Below are 23,365 nucleotides of genomic sequence, written 5' to 3' on the forward strand. Positions count from 1 at the left end.
GATTTATTCCTATTATTGTTGTTGTTACTAATATTGCGTACATGTTAATGTAAGTGAACCGCCTTAGCCTCGTCACTACTTCGTCGAGGTTAGGCTCAGCACTTACCAGTACATGGGATCGGTTGTACTGATACTACACTCTGCACTTCTTGTGCAAATTTTGGAGCTGGTCCCAACGGCGTACCATAGACTTGCTCGGATTTCAGCTATCAGAGGAGACTTGAGGTATAACTGCATAGTGTTCGCAGTTCTGAAGTCCCCGTCTACTGTACTTTAGCCGTGTGTTTATTTTTAGATATCTTTATTTTATTCAGACCTTTATTTGTATTTATTCTAGAAGCTCGTGCACTTGTGACACCAATTTTGGGATGGTATTTAGACACCGTTATTATTATGGATTATTTCAAAGTTGCTTCCGCATTTGCTTTCTTGTTATTAATAAATTTAATAATTGTTTTAAAAAAGGTTAATATTATTCTAACGTTGGCTTGCCTAGCAAGTGAAATGTTAGGCGCCATCACGGTCCGAAGGTGGAAAATTTGGGTCGTGACAATTTGCTTACTTTTTGTGGGGAGATTAGTCGCTACAAAATCTAATAAAAATAATATAGCACCACTCTTGGTGACGACTTAAGTGATCACCACGTAATATCGTCACTGAAAACTTTATTCCTTGTAGTATTATGTGGCATATCTCAATCTTTGAATACCACATTTTAAGTGAGCTGTCACATCATGTATACAACACAAACATCGCCATCGACCTTGAACGAGGGCGATTTCCGAGTTATGTACGATAAATTAGATGGATCGACGGAGAAAATCGGGTTCGGGTCGGAAATCGACGTCAAAAATTACGACGTACTCGCAATCTTTGACATAATTATGCTTTAATCCTTCTTTAAGAGCTCCAGCTTTGTAACCACCGAGGGATTCTCTTATTTGGTACGTTATGTTAAGTCCTTTGCTTGCCCACCTTAGACATTCTGTCTCAACCATATCCTATCATAATAATAAATGTTTAATTAAGGAAAAATACATCAATATTAATCGTTATTAATTGAGTTACATATCTAGTGTAAGGAGAAATTTAAGGAAAATAATGTCGGTTTTGGTAGGTGAATATTGTGTCATAAAAGGTCGACATTTTCAATTAAAGCTAAATTAAACGATTTACAAAAGAAGGCCAAAATTCAACAGTTGTACTCCAGATTAGAGGTTCGGAATATATAGGAAGAAGTGTAAACATTACGTAAACGGTCAAAACTCCAGATCTTATATAAGGATTACATTGCAAAGATCAAGGTACCAAACTTGAAATCCAAGCATTTTCTTAAAAAGGCTGTGATTAAAAAATATTTATCGAAGTACGTTGTTAAATGTAGTACCATGTGCATTGTTGTTTGTATTTCGCAATGATTATGATTTAAATTGTAAAAAAAAAAAGATGCTTACATAATTACATTGGAAATGCAGTTTAAAGGACTGTTTGGATTACCTTAATGATAGGATCAGTAGAATCATCAAGAACTTGAATCACGAGACGATCCGACGGCCAGAAAAGGTTACACGTAACTCCAATAGAGATCTTATACACCTAAACCAAACAAGCCATAAGGATTTCAACAACAAAAAGCTAAATACAAATTAAATAAATCTCTACGTATTTTTAAGCAAATCGAGAAATTAAACACACATAATGATGAATTTAGTTACCTCTCTTTCATTAAACATAGGAATTTGAACAAGAACCTTAGGAAATCCAGCACTACTAATTAGAGAACATGTTCATATTTGTATATAACATTCCCATTCCAAGCAACAAAAACCATCCCAACATCTCTTGTTAAAACTAGCACATATCTACCAAATACTTCCACCTTGTTTGCATATCTGTTGCATCCAAGGAAGAAAGAAAATAACAAGGAAGAAGGTGAAGTTAGCTTTCATAACTAATGACTCGACAAGAAATGCAACATTCAAGAAAAGGAAGAAGGGTTTGATAAAGAAGGTGAGTGAATTGAGCACCCTTTGTGGAATTGATGCTTGTGCTATTATTTATAGCCCTTATGAAAACCAACCTGAGGTATGGCCAAACACCATGGGAGCTCAACGCGTGCTCGCGGAGTTCAAGAGAATGCCAGAGATGGAACAGAGCAAGAAAATGGTGAATCAAGAGAGTTTTATCAGACAAAGGATTGCAAAAGCGAGCGAGCAGCTGAAGAAACAAAGCAAAGAGAACAGAGAAAAGGAGATGACTGAAGTTATGTACCAGTGTTTGGCTGGAAAAGGGCTGCAAAATTTGAACTTGGGAGATTTGAATGATCTTGGTTGGGTTGTTGATCAAAATTTGAAGGAGATTAATAAGAGGATTGAAGCATTTAAAAAAAGGGCTCAATTATATAAAAACGTAATAATACTTCATCCTACAAAAGGTTTCATCAAAACCATAGATAACAAGTTAGCTATTCATAATAGTATGCAAAACTACAATACTATAATTCATAACCAATAATGAAAATAGGAAGAAGGAAGTGAAAAACTCGTAGAAACATTCCCCGCCTTGCTCCTAGTATGTTCTTCCCTTCTTTGGTCGAATCCCCTCTCAAAACATATTCTTCCTCTTAGACATGTTTAGAGAGTATTTATAGGCTAGGGTTGAAGTCTCCTAGTCCAAATCCGGGTCCGAGTCTTTTAATTCACGCACTTTTGATCACCGAGCTATAGAGCTCGCGAGGCCAGGTTTATAGCACGGTCAGCTTGGTTACAGAGCTGGCTACACCTGGCCTGTACCACGGTCGAGTTGGCTATGCTTGGCTTGTAGCACAGTTTAGGTGCTTGGCATTTATTGTGCTCTTTTCTTGCATTTTCGTCCTCTTATTGTGCAAATTTCAATAATCTTTGTCTTGCGATGCTCCTACACATAAAACAACATAATTTAGCTCAAACGTCGCACAATTAATTACTAAACTAACAACATGTAAGGCTAGTAATGTACTAAAAATATAGCATTTTGGCCAAACATCACTATCCCACACTTAAACGTTGCTCGTCCTCGAGTCAACCACCAATTCACACTAACCTTGAGCACTTTATTTTCTTTTAGCACATCTGAAGCACACCATACCTATGACTATTGTTGATAGCAACAGATAAACTTTAGCATATTCCTTCAACACATACTTCCCTTTTTACTTTATGCCATAATTCAAAAAAATTTCAACAACAAGACAACATGCTCATAACAATCCTAGCCTCACAAACCAACTAAATATCACAATGCATTCGAGGCTTGTCACGACCCAAAAATCACACATGTCGTGATGGCGCCTATCCCAATACTAGGCAAGCCGACAACCTTGCTAACCCACAATTTCTTTTAAATATTGAAAACATAATAATTAATTTCTAAGGGAAAAATCCCACAAATACCGAATATAAATATACTCCCAAAATCCGGTGTCACTGAGTACATAAGCATCTATATATTACAAGTCTGAAAAACACGATCTATAATAATGTGAGACCAAATACAATAAACAAAAGGATAGGGAAGGAGAGACAAGGTCTGCGAAATATGGAAGCTACCTCTGAATCTCCGAAAAATCGACTGTGTGAAAGAATCAACACCCATTGTTTCTGGGATCACCTTGATCTGCACACGAAGTGCAGGGTGTAGTATGAGTGCAACGAACTCAGCAAGTAACAATAATAAATAAATAACTGAAAGTAGTGACGAGCTTCACAGCTAAGTCCAAATACAGTACTTTCCAACATAAAAGGTAGGCGTGCTTTCAAGTTCAATATTTAAAACTCCACAGTAATTTCATATCAAATTTGACTGAAACAGAAATAATGTCTTTCAGAGTTTTCCAAAATAATGATATATATATTACAGCTGAAATGCAACAATAATGGAATCAATGCATCCTCTCAGAGTAATAACCACTCAGTCCTCCCATTCACTCCAACCTCTCAGTCACTCTTTCCTCACAATCACTCATTCCTCGCAGTCACTCAGCACTCAGCACTCGGCACTTGCACTTAGTAGGTACCTGCGCTCACTGGAGGTGTGTACATACTCCGAAGGGGCTCCTTTAACCCAAGCGCTATATTAAGCCAATCAAGGCATATAACAATGAAACATGCTGCGGCGCGCAGCTCGATCCCATAAATATCCTCACAATTAGGCCCTCGGCCTCACTCAGTCATCAACCTCTCAAGTCTCTCGGGCTCAGGATGTCATGAAAATCATCCCAAAAATGATAATATGATGTATCAATAAATAGCAACAGATACTGAGACATGATATGAAATGAATGAACTGAGTGTGAAATTACAATTTGAACATATAATTCAACCACAGAAATGACCCTAGTGGGTACCAACAATAACATCATATATCTAAGCATGATTTTTAATACGAGTCTCAGCTCAATTTTCTCTAACATGTAGATAATGCACGGATATCAACAGATTATTCAACTATACAGTTCCATGGAATTTGACCAAGTCACAATTCCTATGGTGCACGCCCACACGCCCGTCATCTAGCATGTGAGTCACCTCAAAACCAATCACATAACACATAATCCGGGGTTTCATACCCTTAGGACCAAATTTAGAACTGTTACTTACCTCAAACCGTATAATTCTTTATTCCGCTATGCCTTTGCCTAGTGAATTGGCCTCCAAACTCCTCGAATCTAGGCACAAATAATTCGATTCAGTCAATAAAATTTATTGTAATTAATTCCATAAGAAAACACTAACTTTCTAACAAAATCCGAAATTTAGCTCAAATATCGTTCGTGGGGCCCATATTTCAGAACCCGACAAAAGTTACAAAATCCGAAAGCCCATTAAACCACGAGTCTAACCATACTAATTTTACCAAAATCCGACCTCAACTCGACCTCCAAATCTTCAAATCTTATTTTCAAATCCCTAAGTTCAAATCCCCGATTTACACATCAAACACATGTAATCTAGTCGGATTATTCAATGGTAATTCAATATTAAGGAGTAGAAATGATCACAAGGGACTTACCTAAAGTTTTCCCATGAAAATCTCGCTCAAAAATTGCCCAAGCCTAATTCCACTACGGACCTCCAAATAAGTTTTCCGGACACGCTCCTAAGTCCAAAATCACCATACGGAGCTATTGGAATTATCATAATTCTAATTCGAGGTCGTTTACACATAAGTCAATATCCGGTCAACTTTTTCAACCTATGTTTTCAATTATGAGACTAAGTGTCTCATTTCACTCCGAAATCCTTCCGGGCCCGAACCAACTAACCCGGTGAATCATAAAACAACTGTAAAGCATAAATTGAGCAGTAAATGGGGGAACAGGGTTATAATACTCAAAACGACCGGCCGGGTCGTTACATTCTCCCCCTCTTAAACAAATGTTCTTCCTCGAACGGATTTAGAATCATACCTAGAGTCTCAAAAAGGTGTGGATATTTTCTCCGCATCTCTTCCTCAATCTCCCAAGTAGCTTCTCCAACTGGCTGACCTCTCCACTAAACCTTCACTAATGATATATTCTTTGACCTCAACTTTCGAACCTGCCGGTCTAAAATAGCCACCGACTCCACATCATAACTCAAATTACCGTCTAGCTGCACTGTACTGAAATCCATAATATGGGATGGATCCCCAACATACTTTCGGAGCATGGATATATGGAACACTGGATGAACACCTGATAAACTAGGTGGCAAAGCAAGTTCATAAGCCACATCTCCAATCTTCTTAAGTACCCCAAAAGGCCCAATATACCGAGGATTCAACTTGCCCTTCTTCCCGAACCTCAACACACCTTTCATGGGTGAAATCTTGAGCAGAACCTTCTCCCCAACCATGTAAGCAACATCACGGACCTTCCGGTCGGCATAACTCTTCTGTCTAGAATGCGTCGTGCGAAGTAGCTCCTGAATCAATTTAACCTTCTCCAAAGCATCCTGAACCAAGTCAGTACCTATAGTTTAGCCTTACCCAGCTCAAATCAACCCACCAGAGACCGATACCGTCTCCCATATAAAGCTTTAACGGAGCCATCTGAATGCTCGATTGGTAGCTGCTATTGTAAGCAAACTCCGCAAGTGGTAGAAACTTATCCCCAAGAACCCCCAAAATCAATGACACAAGCGCGTAGCATATCCTCCAATATCTAGATAGTGCGATCAGACTGTCCATCTGTTTGAGGGTGAAATGCTGTACTCAACTGAACTTGTGTGCCCAATTCTCGCTGCACTGCTCTCCAAAACTTTGATGCAAATTGAGTGCCCCGATCTGGAATGATGGACACTGGCACACCGTATAGGCGAACAATCGCGCAGATATAAATCTCAGCCAACCACTCCGAAGAGTAATTAGTACCAACTGGAATAAAATGCACGGATTTGGTCAACCGATCCACAATCACCCAATTGTACAGCCTCAAATCCTGACACATCTTCGCGGCACCTGGATGAATGGAGTACCGCAAACTGTGAGCTTCCTGGAGAATCAACTCACGCAAACCATCTACATTAGGCACACATAGCCTCCCTGCATACGTAATACGCCGTCATCCCCAACAGTGACTTCCTTGGCATCAACGTGTTGAACCGTGTCTTTAAAGATAAATAGATGGGGGTCATCATACTGACTTTCTCTGATACGAACATAAAGAGAAGACTGAGAAACCACACAAGCCAAAACTCGATTCGGCTCCGAAATATCCAATCTAACAAACTGGTTAGCCAAGGCCTGAACATCCAAGGCTAAAGGCCTCTCTACTACCGGTAAGTATGCTAAGCTTCCCAAACTCTCCGCCTTACGACTCAAGGCATCGGCCACCACATTGGCCTTTCCGGGATGATAGAGAATGGTGATGTCATAATCCTTAAGCAACTCCAACCACTTCCGCTACCGCAAATTAAGATCCTTCTGTTTAAAAAGATATTGTAGACTCCGGTGATCGGAATAAACCTCACAATGGACACCGTACAAATAATGCCACCAAATCTTCAAGGCGTGAACAATAGCTGCCAACTCAAAGTCATGGACCGTATAATTCTTCTCATGTATCGTTAACTGTTTGGACGCATAGGAAATCACCCTACCATCTTGCATCAACACTACGCTGAGACCAATACGTGACGCATCACAATACATAGATGTCTGAATGCGGAGGTAGTGACGCGAACGCTATTAAGGAAACCAGATGATAGAAAACAACAGTCCAAAAATAGAAGAAAATGGCCTGTAGCCCATCCGAAACACACCCAAGGCCCCCGGGACTCCGTCTAAATATACCAACAAGTTTCATAACCTAACACGGACTCGCTCGAGATCTCAAATCATATCAAACAATGTCGAAACTAAGAATCAAACCAAGAATCGAACTTATGAACTTTCAAATCTTCCAATTTCTAAAACTCGCGTTGAAACCTACCAAACCAACCCAGAATGACGTCAAATTTTGCAGGCAAGTCCCAAATAACATAACTGAGCTATTCCAACTCTCGGAATCGCATTCCGACCCGGATATCAAAAATTCCACTTCCGGTCAAAATCTTCGAAAATTCGACTTTCGCCATTTCAAGCCTAAATCAACTACATACCTCAAATTCACCGTCCGGACACGCTCCTAATTCCAAAATTACCCAACGGAGCTAACGGAATCGCCGGAATTCTATTCCGGAGTTGTCTTCACATAGTTTCAACTACGGTCAAAAATCCTAAGACTTAAGCTTCCGTTTTAGGGACTAAGTGTCCCAAATCACTCCGAATCATCCGGTAACTGAACTCAACAACGCACGCAAGTCAATGCATATAATACGAAGCTGTTCAGGGCCTTATGCCACCAATCGGGACATTACAATTAGTTTACAGTCAAGAGTTTTTTCAATTTTTATTTCAGTGTAGAATTTACGAATTGCCTTTTTGTGGACTCAGTTTTTTTTTTATGTGGTCTTGAAATTGCAGAGAGCGAGCCAATGAAAGTCAAGATTTTGCGTAACCTTTTACGATTATTTCGCAGATTTGAAATGTTTAAATGAAGGCTACAGAATATATATTTTATTGGAGCCTATAATAAGTGCAGTGAATTATAGCAACTGTTACTGAATCATTTCTGATATGAGAAAACATTTCTGTCTAAATATGTAGTTATGATTGGATATGACTTATACTTGTGATCATGGGAGTTTAATATTATTAATTTCTGATTTTCTTGCAGGATGTGCAGCCATTTAACTGCGAATATTACAAAGAAGCATTTTTACTAATCCTTTAGTTTTTTGCTCTGAAAATCTACTTCAGTTTAAATTCTGTCAAATATTTCACATTTTTATGAGGGTAGCTTTATATTGCGAGTTCATTAGATGCGTTATTGGCATATTTCTTTGTGATGGACTACATCATAAATTTTCCTTAACCTGTTCTGTTGGACGTTTTGCTGGAATCGTGAATAAAGTATGTCCTCTTCATGGCATGTGATATTAATAGTTTTCGTACTTAAGACTACATGATGTGCTTACTTTATATTACTTTTTGTTACTTGTGTATTGCAGATGGCATGCGGTTGCTTCGTGGACATGGGACGCTCAGGATGAAACTTGTGGGATATGTAGGATGGCTTTTGATGGTTGTTGTCCTGATTGCAAACTCCCTGGTGATCATTGTCCTCTAAGTAAGTCTGTTAATCTCTACTTGATACTTTTCTCGGGCATTTAAGCTACTGAATTGCAATTCTCGTGCCTGGATCTGCATACTTCATGAGTTACCCAATTCGAATTTATTTACGTGGATAAAACATTCTATGTTTTGGATTGCATATTGGTAGTTCCTTTATTTGTCTGTGCATTGTAAATATTGTACTTACAACTTTGAGATACATTGCTAATGCAATTGGTGAAATAAATTAAGCATCAAAATATTTTGGTTCCTATGATTTTGTGTCTTTGAACTTCAATTGAGGCTACAAGTCTACTGGACTATTCTTGCCAAAAGGAAAAAGAAACATTTAGTTGTGCATGTCTGACTAAATGGGAAAAATGACCCTACTTTAGTTTGGGAGGTTTACATATTCCTGCATTGATGTTTCTTAAGAACAAAAGGAGAGCTATAGAGTTTACTTGGCGATATTTGTAGTGCTTCATTCAACTGTTCCCTGTCACATGCCCTACTGGATGACATAATTAGTTTTAGTTCATTTGATTTGGTGTAAGACTGGAGAATGATATGGTAAAGGTGGATGAGCTGTATGGCTGTATCTACAAAAAAAGGTGTATGAGTCGTATAAGATGTTATCTTCCTTTGACACGATCCAAACTCCCTCTGTATAATGCCGTGGCGGCACCTAGTCTCTACGACTATGTAAGCCTAATAAATTACGGAAATATAACAAAAACGAAAGTAAAACTTGGTTACTAACAGCAGCGGATAACTAAATAACTAATAATAATACCGCTCGGCATGTACAATAACCAATACTCTATAATACACAGTCTTCCCAAAACCCGGAACATCATAAGTCACAAGCTACAGAAGGAAACTAGTATCTCTATACACCGGAGTCTAACAAAAGAAGTACGGAAGGTAAATGACATATGAGAGAATAGAGGGGGACTCCAAGGTCTGCGGACACGGCAGATGAACCTTGAAGTCACCGTACAACAGCAAGCACTTTCAACTAGTAGCGGAGCTGATAAGAAGCACCTGGATCTACACACAAAAAAACATGTGCAGAAGAGTAGCATGAGTACACCACAACGGTACCCAGTAAGTGCTAAGCCTAACCTCGGTAGAGTAATGACGAGGTCAGGTCAGGCCCACTGGTATATAACAAATAGAGCAGGAAAATATAATAGTATAATAAGAGACTGAAATTTAACAAAAAGAAGACACAACGATATAACAATTCAACGCGCAGGGATAAACAGCAAGGGATCTCCCGAGATATCGTCTCGTAGTCCCAAAATAAATATGCAGGGAGAACTCTTGAGGTACCGTCTCGGAGTATCAAAAGTAAATATGCAGAGAGAACTCCCGAGAAACCGCCTCGTAGTCTCAAAAAGTAAATGTGCAAGGAGAACTCCCGAGGTACCGCCTCGTAGTCTCAAAAGTAAATATACAGGGAGAACTCCCGAGGAACCGCCTCGTAGTCTCTAAAGTAAATGTGCAGGGAGAACTCCCGAGGAACTGCCTCGAAGTCTCAAAAGTAAATATGCATGGAGAACTCCCGAGGAACCGCCTCGTAGTCTCAAAACTAAACACACAGCTTAATCGATAAATACCATAGTTAACAGCAAGAATTCTACAGTTAAGACTGATAAAGAACAAGGAAAAAAGAACAGCAAATCAACTAGGCATGCTTCACAGAGTTCAAATAAGCAGGTAAAGCACGTAGACATGTGATATTAGACTAAACAGGATAACTACGCATGTTGGAATAGCTCAATTAAGAATGAAATCAGACTAATACTTATTTAAACGGTATAACTCAAATTAAAGGAAAAACATGTTACTACTCAGTAAAATAAATCAGGTTTTTAACAAATAACCCATGTACGTACTCATCACCCCACGTACACGGCGCTCACATATCACGACAGTACCAAATCCTAAGGGGATTTTCCCCACATAAGGTTAGGCAAGCCACTTACCTCGAACCAAGCTCAATCAATCCGTAAGAATGCCCTTTCCTCGATTATCTGACTCTGAATGGCCCAAATATAGCCAAACACAATTGCATATCATAAATACAACTATAATAGGCTCATTTAATTAATGAAATCAATACTTTAACAAAAATTCCGAAATTTGCCCTAAAATGTCAACCCGGGCCCACGTATCGAAATCAGGTAAAGTCACAAAATATGAACACTCATTCACTCACGAGTCTAACCATATCAAATTTACTAAAATCTAACACCAAATGGTCCTTCAAATCCTCAAATCAAACTCTCCAAATTCTTAGTCTCAACTCCCAAATTCCACCTTAAATACACACTAACTAGGTGGAAAAATAAATGGGGAAGCAAGATTATTGATCAAAAATAAGCACAAGGGACTTACCTCAAGAAATCCCTCGAAAATGCTCTCAAGAAATTGCCAAACCCGAGCTCAAAATGTTAAAAATGAGCAAAAATCTGAACCCTTGCATTTAAGTGTTATGTCCAGAAATATCATACATGCGGCCCATAGTCGCACCTGCGATGCCGTACCTGCAGAATTTCCATCGCAGGTGTGGAAATGACTTAAAGGGACTGGGTCCGCATCTGCGAGCAATGGGCCGCACCTGCGCGCCCGCTCCTGCATAGTTCTTCCGCTTCTGCGATCCCTCACACCCTGAAACCTGCGACCTCTAGCCTCTTCCTTCCAAACCGCACATGCTTCCATTGGCTTGCTTCTGCGGGCTCGCACATGCGGTCAATGTTGCGCAGGTGCGATTACACCAGGTGCAACAGCTTCAGCTATTCTTCCAAAATCAAATTTGATCTGTTAACCATCTGAAATCAACCCGAGGCCCCCGGGACCTCAACCAAACATACCCACTAGTCCCAAATCACCATACGGACTTAGTCGAGCCTTCAAATCACATCTAAACACGCTAAAAACACGAATCACCCTCCAATTCAAACTTAATGAACTTCAATGTTTCGAACTTCCACAACCGATGCCTAAACCTATCAAACCAAGTCCGATTGGCCTCAAATTTTGCACACAAGTCATATTAGACATTACGGACCTACTTCAACTTCCGGAATCGGAATCCGACCCCGATATCAAAAATTCCACTACCGATCAAAATCTCCAAAAATTTTACTTTCGCCAATTCAAGCCTAAATCAGCTATATATCTCAAATTCACAGTCCGGGCATTCTCCTAAGTCCAAAATCACCCAACGGAGCTAACGGAACTGACAGAACTCTATTCCGGAGTCGTCTTCATACAGTTTCTACTGCGGTCAAAATCCAAAAGCTTAAGCTTCCGTTTAGGGACTAAGTATCCCAAAACATTCCGAAACCAAAACAAAACCTCCCGTCAAGTCACATAAGCAGAAAATGATATGAGGGAAGCAATTAATAGGGGATCGGGGTTATTACTCTCAAAACGACCGGCCGGGTCGTTACATCCTCCCCCTCTTAAAACAATCGTTCATCCTCGAACGAGCATAGAGATATACCTGAAGTGGTAAAAAGATGAGGATAACGGCTGCGCATATCCCGCTCGGTCTCCCAAGTCGCCTCCTCGATCGGTTGACCCCTCCACTGAACCTTCATGGAAGCAATGTTCTTTGATCTCAGCTTTCGAACCTGCTTGTCCAGAATAGCCACTTGCTCCTCAACATAAGATAGATCTTTGTCCAACTGGATTGAGCTAAAATCTAACACATGAGCCGGATTGCCATGATACTTCCGGAGCATAAAAACGTGGAATACTAGATGGAACTGGGAGGTAAGGCAACCTCATAAGCAACCTCCTCAATTCATCGCAACACCTCAAAGGGACCAATGAACCTTGGGCTCAACTTTTCCTTCTTTCCAAATCTCATAATGCCCTTCATAGGTGAAACCCGAAGCAAGACCCGCTCTCCAACCATGAATGTAATATCGCGAACCTTATGATCCGCATAACTCTTCTGTCTGGACTGGGTTGTGCGAAGTTGATCCTAAATCACCTTAACTTTATCCAGGGCATCCTGAACCAAGTCTGTACCCAGTAATCTAGCCTCGCCCGGCTCGAACCAACCCACTGGAGACCGACACAGCCTACCATACAAAGCCTCATACGGTGCCATCTGAATGCTCGATTGATAACTGTTGTTGTAGGCAAACTCCGCAAGTGGAAAGAACTGATCCCAAGCACCTGCAAAATCTATCACACAAGCGTGCAACATATCCTCCGGTATCTGAATAGTGCGCTCGGACTGTCCGTCCGTCTGAGGGTGAAATGTTGTGCTCAACTCAACCCGAGTACCCAGTTCCTGCTGTACAGCCCTCCAAAACCGTGATGTAAACTGCGTACCCCGATCAGAGATGATAGATACCGATATGCCATGAAGCCTGATAATCTCACGGATATAAATTCGAGACAGCTGCTCGGAAGAATAGGTAGTCATCACAGGAAGGAAATGAGCTGACTTGGTCACCCTATCCACAATCACCCAAACTGCATAAAACCTCCGCTGAGTCTGTGGAAGCCCAACAACGAAATCCATAGTGATCCTCTCCCATTTCCACTCTGGGATCTCTATATTTTGAAGCAATCCACCTGGCCACTGATGCTCATACTTCACCTGCTGGCAATTTAGACACCGAGCTACATGTTCCACTATGTCCTTCTTCATTCTTCTCCACCAGCAATGCTGCCTCAAGTCCTAGTACATCTTCGTGGCACCCGGATGAATGGAGTACCGCAAACTGTGAGCCTCCTGAAGAATCAAATCTCGCAAACAAACTACAATGGGCACACATAACTTGCCCTACCTCCTCAATGCACCATCATCCCCAATAGTGACCTCCTTAGCATCACCGTGCTGGACCGTGTCCTTAAGGACAAGCAGATAGGGGTCATCATACTAACGCTCCCTGATACGATTATAAAGAGATGACCGAGACACCACACAAGCCAATACTCGACTCGGCTCAGAAATATCCAATCTAACAAACTGGCTGGCTAAGTCCTGAACATCCAACGCCAAGCCTCTCTGCTGCTGGTACATATGCTAAGCTCCCCAAACTCTCTGCCCGGCGACTCAAAGCATCGTCCACCACATTGGACTTCCCGTGATGGTACAAAATAGTGATATCATAGTCCTTCAGTAGCTCCAACCACCTCCGCTGACGCAAGTTAAGATCCTTTTGCTTAAACAGATGCTGCAAACTTCGATGATCGGTGTAGATCTCACAAGGAACACCGTACAAATAGTGCCGCCAAATCTTCAAGGCATGAACAATAGCAGCTAACTCAAGGTCGTGGACAGGATAGTTCTTTTCATGCACCTTCAGCTGTCTGGACGTGTAGGTAATCACCCTACCATCCTGCATCAACACCGCACCGAGACCGATCCACGATGCATCACAATATATAGTATAAGACCCGGAACATGTAGGCAATACCAATACTGGGGCCGTAGTCAAAGCTGTCTTGAGCTTCTGAAAGTTCTCCTCACATTCCTCTGTCCACCTGAACGGAGCACCCTTCTGGGTCAGCCTGGTCATAAGTGCTGCAATAGATGAGAATCTCTCTACAAAACGACGGTAATACCCCGCCAAACCAAGAAAACTCTGGATCTTTGTAGCTGATGACGGTCTAGGCTAACTCTGCACAACGTCTACCTTCTTCGGATCCACCTGGATCCCATCACTCGATACTACATGACCCAAGAATGCCACTGGGTCTAGCCAGAACTCACACTTTGAAAATTTTGTATATAACTTATTTTCTCTCAAGGTCTGAAGCGCAGTCCTCAGGTGCTGCTCATGATCCTCCCGAGTCCGGGAATACACCAGAATGTCGTCAATAAACACAATGACGAATGAGTCAAGATAAGGATGGATTACACTGTGCATCAAGTGCATAAAAGCTATTGGGGCATTAGTTAGCCCAAATGACATCACAAGAAACTCGTAGTGACCATGCCGAGTCCTGAAAGTAGTCTTCGGGATATCTGGCTCCCGAATTATCAACTGATGATAGCTTGAATGTAAGTCAATCTTGGAAAACACTCTGGCACCCTGTAACTGATCAAATAAGTCATCAATACAAGGAAAGGGATACCTGTTCTTCACTGTAACTTTGTTCAACTGGCGATAATCAATACACATCCGCATAGAACCATCCTTCGTCTTCACAAATAAGATAGGAGCACCCAAGGTGAAACACTGGGTCGAATGAAGCCCTTATCAAGCAACTCCTATAACTGCTACTTCAACTCCTTCAATTCAGGAGGAGCCATACGATATGGAGGAATAGAGATGGTCTGAGTGCCCGACAACAAATCAATGCCAAAATCAATATCTCTGTCGGAACGCGCGGAAGATCAGCTGGAAACACATCTGGAAAGTCCCTCACTACTGGAACTGACTCAATTGTAGGGGTATCAATACTGACATCTCTCACATAAGCTAGATATGTGTCACACCCCTTCTCAACCATTTGTTGAGCTTTAAGAAATGTAATAACTTTGCTGGGAGTATACTCTAAGGTACCTCTCCACTCTAATCGCGGTAAACCTGGCACATCTAGTGTCACGATCTTAGAATGACAATCAATAATAGCATAATGGGGCGACAACCAGTCCATGCCCAAGATAACATCAAAGTCTACCATATTGAGCAATAATAAATCGGCTCTGGTCTCAAAAGCACTAAGAGCAACCAAACACAACCGATACACGCGGTCCACAATAAGAAAATCTCCCACATGAGTAGACACATAAACAGGGGAACTCAAAGAATCCCGAGATACGCCCAAATACGAGGCAAAATAAGAGGACACATAGGAATATGTAGAGCCTGGGTCAAATAATACCGACGCATCTCTATGACAGACCGGAATAATACCTGTAATGACAGAGTCGGAAGCAACTGCCTCTGTACGAGTCGGAAGAGCATAATACCTGGCATGGCCTCCCCCTCTAGGGCGACCTCGACCTCCCCGATATCCACCTCGAGCTGGCTGAGGAGGTAGGGTGGTAGTTGGTGCTGGAATCATAGCCTGAGGACCCGGTGGAGCACTGGTGGCTGAGAAGTTTATAGAGGTGCACCCCTCCTAAGTCTGGGCCAATCCCTCACCATATAGCGGGTGTCGCCACACTCAAAACAACCCCTCAGAGGGCGTGGCTATTGTGACTGACTCGGGCTAGGTCTGCTGGACTGGCCGCTAAAAATACCCCGAGCAGGAGGCACACTAGATACTGGCGGTGCATAATAAGGCTCCTGGGGCCTATAAGGGACCGGAATACCACTGGCGGCTGGAAGAGCTGAATGAACGAGGAGACTCCCATAACCCCTACCATGGCGAGCTGCTGGGGCACGAGCACCAGAATAAGAACCAGTCTCTCGAGACCTTTTGGCCTCTCTCTCCTCTCTATCCCGGGTAAGCATGCCCTCCAATCTCCTGGCGATACTCATAACCTGCTGATAAGAAATATCCATCTCCAACTCTCTGGCCATACTAATCCGGATATTGGGGTGGAGTCCCTCAATAAACCGTCGAACCCTCTCTCGAACTGTGGCAACCAAGGCCGGTACATGTCGGGCCAAATCACTGAAGCGGACTGCATACTCTGACACAGTCATAGCACCCTAGCGCAGTTGCTCAAACTTCACGCGCCATGAGTCCCTGAGGCTCTGAGGGAAATACTCTCTCAAAAACATGTCCGAGAACTGAGTCCATGTAAGTGAAGCTGCCTCATCTGGACTACTCAACTCATAAGCACGCCACCACTGATAGGCTGCTCCTCTAAGCTGGAATGTGGTAAAAAAACCCACTTGTCTCCGCTACGCCCATAGTACGGAGAATACGATGACACTCCTCTAGAAAACCCCAAGCGGTACTTCTTGTACCTCTCAAGTCTGAGTTGCTCACCTCAGAAGCGGTTGTCCTAGTCTCGTCCTAAACCAGAGCTACCAGCTGCATAGAGATGAACTCTGAGGCCTGGTCGACCTGAGCCCGCTGCTCTGGAGTACCGGCGATGAGAGTCTATGCTCCTCCCCCGTCCTGAGATGTGGGAGGAGAAAGTGGAATCAATCGAGCCTGAGCTAAGGTGCTGAACATGCTCAGAAACTCGGCTAGAGTCTCCTGGAGAGCTGGTGCAGTAATAGGCACCTCAGGTTCCTCCCCTCTAGCTGGAGCTACTGGGGGCTTCTCTGTAGCAGCTCGTGCGGGTGCTCTGGCTACACCACGTGGTCGTCCTCGGCCTCTACCCCGGCCCCGGCCTCTCGCGGCTCTAGCAGGGGGCGCGGGTGGCTAGTCATCAGATCCTCCTATCTGTGTCCTCACCATCTGTGAGAGAATAGAATATAGAAGTTTAGAATTTTGATGTCAATAAATTTCACACGACAAGGAATCAAAGAAGTATAATTTTTCCTAACAGTTCCATATCCTCTCGAAGATAAGTACAGATATCTCCATACCAATCCGTGAGACTCTAATAAATCGGCTTGTGACTCACTTCACCTATGAACCTAGAGCTCTGATATCAACTTGTCACGATCCAAACTCCCTCTGTATAACATCGTGATGGCACTTAGTCTCTAGGACTAGGTAAGCCTAACAAATTGCAGAAACATAACAAAAATGAAAGTAAAACTTGTCAACTAACAACAGTGGATAACTAAATAACTAATAACAATATTGCTCGGCATGTACAATAACCAATACTCTAGTAATACACAGTCTTCCCAAAACCCAAAACATCATAAATCACAAGCTACAGAAGGAAACTAGTATCTCTATACACCAGAGTCTAATAAAAGAAGTACGGAAGGTAAATGACATAGGAGAGAATAGAGGGGGACTCCGAGGTCTGCGGACGCGGCATATGTACCTTGAAGTCTCCGTACAACAACAAGCACTCTCAGCTAGTAGCGGGGCTGATAAAAAGCACCTGGATCTGCACACAAAACAATATGTGCAGAAGAGTAGCATGAGTATACCACAATGGTACCAGTAAGTGCCAAGACTAACCTCGGTAGAGTAGTGATGAGGTCAGGTCAGTCCCACTGGTATATAACAAATAGAGCAGGAAAATATAACAGTATAATAAGAGACTGGAATTTAACAAAAAGAAGACACAACGATATAACAATTCAACGCACAGGGATAAACAGCAAGGGATCTCCCGAGATATCGTTTCGTAGTCCCAAAATAAATATGCAGGGAAAACTCTCGAGGTACCGCCTCGTAGTATCAAAAGTAAATATGCTGAGAGAACTCCCGAGGAACCGCCTCGAAGTCTCAAAAGTAAATATACAGGGAGAACTCCCGAGGAACCGCCTCGTTGTCTCAAAAGTAAACACACAGCTCAACTGATAAATACCATAGTTAACAGCAAGAATTCTATGGTTAAGACTGATAAAGAAGAAAGAAAAAAGAACAGGAAATCAATTAGGCATGCTTCACAGAGTTCAAATAAGTAGTTAAAGCACATAGACATGCGATATTAAACTAAACAGGATAACTACGCATGTTGGAATAGCTCAATTAAGAATGAAAATAGACTAATACTCATTTAAACGGTATACCTCAAATTAAAGAAAAAACATGTTACTACTCAGTAAAATAAATCGGGGTTTTCAACAAATAGCCCATGTACGTACTCGCCACCTCACGTACACGACGCTCACATACCACGACAGTACCAAATCCTAAGGGGGTTTCTCCCACACAAGGTTAGGCAAGCCACTTACCTCGAACCAAGCTCAATCAATCCGTAAGAATGGCCTTTCCTTGATTATCCGACTCTGAATGGCCCAAATCTAGACAAACACAATTGCATATTATAAATACAACTATAATAGGCCCATCTAATTAATGAAATCAATATTTAACAAAAATTCCAAAATTCACCCTAAAAAGTCGACCCGAGCCCACGTCACAAAATATGAACATTAATTCACTCACGAGTCTAACCATATCAAATTTACCAAAATCTGACACCAAATGGTCCTTCAAATCCTCAAATCAAACTCTCCAAATCCCTAGTCTCAACTCCCAAATTTTACCTTAAATACACACTAAATAGGTGGGAAACCAAATGGGGAAGCAAGATTATTGATCAAAAATAAGCACAAGAGACTTACCTCAAGAAATCCCTCAAAAATGCTCTCAATAAATCGCCAAACCCGAGCTCAAAATGTTAAAAATGAGAAAAAATCGCAAACCCTTGCATTTAAGTGTTCTGTCCAGAAATCTCGCACCTGCGGACCATAGTCGCACCTGCGACGCCGCACCTACGGAATGTCCATCATAGGTGCGAAAATGACTTAAAGGGACTGGGTGCGCATCTGCGAACAATGGGCCGTGACTGCGCACCCACTCCTGCGGAATTATTCCGCTTTTGCGATCCTTCACGCCCTGGCCCCTTCCTCTTCTGCGCTCTATCTTCCGTATCTGCGGTTTTACCTCTACACCTGCGACCTTTGGCGTCTTCCTTCCAAACCGCACCTGCATCCATTGGCTCGCTTCTTCTGGCTCGCACCTGCGGTCAATGTTGCGCAGGTGCTATTACACCAGGTGCAGCAACTTCATCTATTCTCCCAAAACCAAATTTGATCTGTTAACCATCCGAAATCAACCTGAGGCCCCGGGATCTCAACAAAATATACCCACTAGTCCTAAATCACCATACGGACATAGTCGATCCCTCAAATCACATCAAACAACGCTAAAAATACGAATCACCCTCCAATTCAAACTTAATGAACTTCAAAGTTTCGAACTTCCACAACCGGTGCCTAAACCTATCAAACCACGTCCGATTGACCTCAAATTTTGCACACAAGTCATATTCGACATTACAGACCTGCTCCAACTTCCGAAATTAGAATCCGACCCTGATGTCAAAAAGTTCACTACTAGTCAAAATCTCCAAAAATTTGACTTTCGTCAATTCAAGCCTTAATCAGCTACATACCTTAAATTCACAGAACGGACATGCTCCTAAGTCCAAGATCACCCAACGGAGCTAACGGGGCCGACGGAACTCTATTCCAGAGTCGTCTTCACACAATTCCGACTACGGTCAAAATTCTAAGGCTTAAGCTTCCGTTTAGGGACTAAGTATCCCAAAATACTCCGAAACCAAAACAAAACCTCCCGACAAGTCACATAAGCAGAAAAAGATACGGGGGAAGTAGTTAATAGTGGATCGGGGCTATTACTCTCAAAACTACCAACCTAGTCGTTACATCTTTGTGCTCATTTCACCATCAAACTTTGATTGTTCTATTTAGCAATTGATAGTGTTTGAATTTCTTTTTGTGATGATTTGTTCGCCAGGCCTTTTATTTGTATTTGCACATTTTATGTGTTCAACCCTATACCTTTGCTAGTTGTGTGGTACCAGTTTTGGAAGGACAACTTTGGAATAAAAGTCTGGTGTCGTGTGAATTCATCCAATCTCCCTAAAACTTGATGGGTACACAGTACCTAACTAGTGGGTGGTAACCTATATCTGTAGATTAGTCAAGCTGCACACGAGATGACTCGAACACCAAGTTTTTCTGCACCTCACATGTCATGATCTTTCTGGTTGCTTTGTGTTCTCTTCCCTTCCATTCCTACGCAACTTCTTCACAGTATCCTTAATAAAGAATAATAAAGGATAGAAACGTGATATATCTCATCTCAGTATCCTTTTTTTTATTTGAATTATTTTTATTCTGTATCCTCTAGGTGTTAGAAAAGTGATATGTCATCTCTATATCCTTTTTATTTTTAATTTTTATTATTTTTAATCTGTATACTTTAGGTGTTATTTCTATCTATCTAGACACCAGGTTATAAACTCAAGAACAAGTAGAAGTTCTGTCTTGAAGTAATATCGTCACTGTGGGCAATCTCTTCTAGAGTTTAGGCACTTCATTCTTTCTATATATAGACTACAATGAGCCGATTCAGTTATCGATTCGATACTTCAAGAGATATTTTGAACACCCCACGCTACTACTTTACCCAGAATGTTGCAGATATTATTAGTTGTTAACATATTCTCTGCGTCACTCACTTACATTACCTTATTATATTACTGTTGTTATTGCTTGTTCCTTTATTTTTACCGTTCCTTAAGCCGAGGGTCTATCGGAAACAGTCTCTCTGCCTTTATAGAATAGGGGTAAGACTGCATAAACACTACCTTCCCCAGACCCCACGTATGAGATTAAGCTGGTTTTGTTGTTGTTGTTGTTGTTGTTAATAACATACTCTCTGCAAATTACCGGTATTCCAATTCATCGGTAGCTAATAATACTGATTCATATTTTTTTATTATTCATATAGTGAAACTACTGCAACATTGAGGAAGCTGAAGGATTCTTCTGTAATTTTTTTCTTATTTTAATCGAAAAGTGTGTCTGTAATTTTTTGCTCCATTGTCTTTGTATTTAACATTGTTCAACCATCATCTCTCATTTATCATTTATCGGTAAAACTGGATAGTTCACGTTATTGAAACTAAATCTGCTCAAGCACATTGTCCCATGTGCCATCGTGAATGGCAGTTTAAAGAATGAAAAGATTCTGTGCATCTTTTGCTCATGAATAGAAGGAATGAATCAGAATTTTCCACCACTAGGATTCTCTGCTTCATTCCTCTTGAGAAGGGGTAAAAGTATGAATCTATTTATTAAAATTTTTTATTCTTTTTTAAATGACTATTATTTATAAAATATTGTTAACAGTTTCAATAATAGTTGTTTAAGTGGAAAGAAGTTTTTAAAATTAAAGTTGATACAATATTCCTTTAAATCAATAGTGTTTCAAGAGCCACCCCGATTGTTACTGAAAAGTATTGCGGGAGGAATGGCCTGGTTTCAAATACAAAATGGACAAAGCAAAAAATAAGGATTAATTAGAGGATAAAGACCCATTATAAATTGAATCTGTTTCAGAAAATAACAAGGATTAAAAAAAGGCAAAAAGGAAAAAACCCAGAAATAAACTCCATGCAGAAGGAATCACATAACATGAAAAACAAATCTAAGGAAAGAAAGCATTAGGCCACACACTAGTGTTGTGGTTATCACTAAAATTAGGCATAATTATCTCATCTCCATGTCCAAATTCAATCTGATGTTCACTTGTGTTGTTATTTATCCAATCATTAAACCACTCTGTTTGTGTCCTCTGCATCCTCTCCAACCCTAATTCCACCACTGGATTTTGCTCCACTAGTGGAGGAGCAGCAGCCTGTGAAACAATCCTCTTATTAATCTCCTTCAAATTCTGATCAACAATCCAATCAAGATCATTCAAATCTCCCAAGTTCAAATTTTGCAGCCCTTTTCCAGCCAAACACTTGTACATAACTTCAGTCATCTCCTTCTCTCTGTTCTCTTTGCTTTGTTTCTTCAGTTGCTCGCTCGCTTTTGCAATTCTTTGTCTGATAAAACTCTCTTGATTCACCATTTTCTTGCTCTGTTCCATCTCTGGCATTCTCTTGAACTCCGCGAGCACGCGTTGAGCTCCCATGGTGTTTGGCCATACCTCAGGTTGGTTTTCATAAGGGCTATAAATAATAGCACAAGCATCAATTCCACAAAGGGTGCTCAATTCACTCACCTTCTTCATCAGACCCTTCTTCCTTTTCTTAAATGTTGCTTTTCTTGCCGAGTCATTAGTTATGAAAGCTAACTTCACTTTCTTCCTTGTCATTTTTTTCCCTCAACAAATTTGCAAACAAGGTGGAAGTATTTGGTAGATAAGTGCTTTTTGTTGCTTGGAATGGCAATGTTATATACAAAAGTGAAGATGTTCTCTAATTAATATGGAAGATATTGCATTTGTTTGCATAGCTGGAAGGAGACATTGATGACCGAAGATATTTGGAAAGACTTTAGTACTACCAAATATTTACATTAATTACATTTCATTTAACTAGAGCAATGCAATTTTGTTTTTCCTGACTACTACTCATATATGTGTTTTCAAGAAGAAAAAGATTAAACTTATAAATAAATAATATTGGTAAGAAGTTTTCTGTAATCATATATGATATTTTATAACCAAGTCGTAATATTATAAGCTAGCTAAGTTTGTACAGAAACATAAAAGATTGAGTAACTTAGGGCTTTGTTGAACTACTGTAATACTTTGCATCAGAATTTGATTAATCGTTTTTTTGGGGGTTAAAAAGAGCTAGTACTATATTATATCATATCATCATATCATATTATACTAAAAGTGGGAAGACCTTAAGGGTAAAGTTAGAATTGCCAAAATGTACATCAAAAATTAAACGACACTATTACCCCTCATCTGAATACTATTCCTATAATAATTTTTGCTACTAAATAGTAAATTATCCTCCAATAAATGATAAGTGAAATAATTAAATGGAAAGTTAATCACATATTAATCAATTCATTGTGTTCAAAAAATTTAAAAGTCGAAAAAAAAAAATCTTAACGTATATTCAATTCTTCTGATCTATCTAATGACCGTTTATCATTTATATAGTAACTGATGCATTTAAGAAAGAAACCCATAAGTTAGAAACATGTAGAATTTATAATATACACGAATTGAGTTTAAATTAGTTGAAGACACCTCTTTCAAAGTGGAAACATCTAAAATAAAAGATTGAATGACTAAAATATCATATAAATTTGAGCACATTTTTGTCTTTATAAACGGA

The 23,365-nt window shown here is 40.7% G+C and overlaps 2 protein-coding genes across 2 annotated transcripts; one reads left to right on the forward strand and one right to left on the reverse strand.

The window, feature by feature from the left end:
- The first annotated feature begins 1,701 nt into the window (after positions 1-1,701).
- On the forward strand, positions 1,702-8,733 carry LOC107759069 (agamous-like MADS-box protein AGL80). Its single transcript, XM_075251096.1, has 3 exons — positions 1,702-1,710; positions 1,819-2,459; positions 8,571-8,733. Exons 1-3 carry the CDS (start codon positions 1,702-1,704, stop codon positions 8,731-8,733), a joined length of 813 nt encoding a protein of 270 aa, XP_075107197.1.
- A 12,853-nt stretch (positions 8,734-21,586) lies between these two features.
- On the reverse strand, positions 21,587-22,676 carry LOC142180237 (agamous-like MADS-box protein AGL80). The gene has a single exon (XM_075251186.1). It carries the CDS (start codon positions 22,381-22,383, stop codon positions 21,709-21,711), a length of 675 nt encoding a protein of 224 aa, XP_075107287.1. The 5' UTR covers positions 22,384-22,676; the 3' UTR covers positions 21,587-21,708.
- Positions 22,677-23,365: the final 689 nt, after the last annotated feature.

This window comes from Nicotiana tabacum, chromosome 4 (genome assembly GCF_000715075.1).
Source record: "Nicotiana tabacum cultivar K326 chromosome 4, ASM71507v2, whole genome shotgun sequence".
In the NCBI taxonomy this organism is placed as follows: Eukaryota; Viridiplantae; Streptophyta; class Magnoliopsida; order Solanales; family Solanaceae; genus Nicotiana; species Nicotiana tabacum.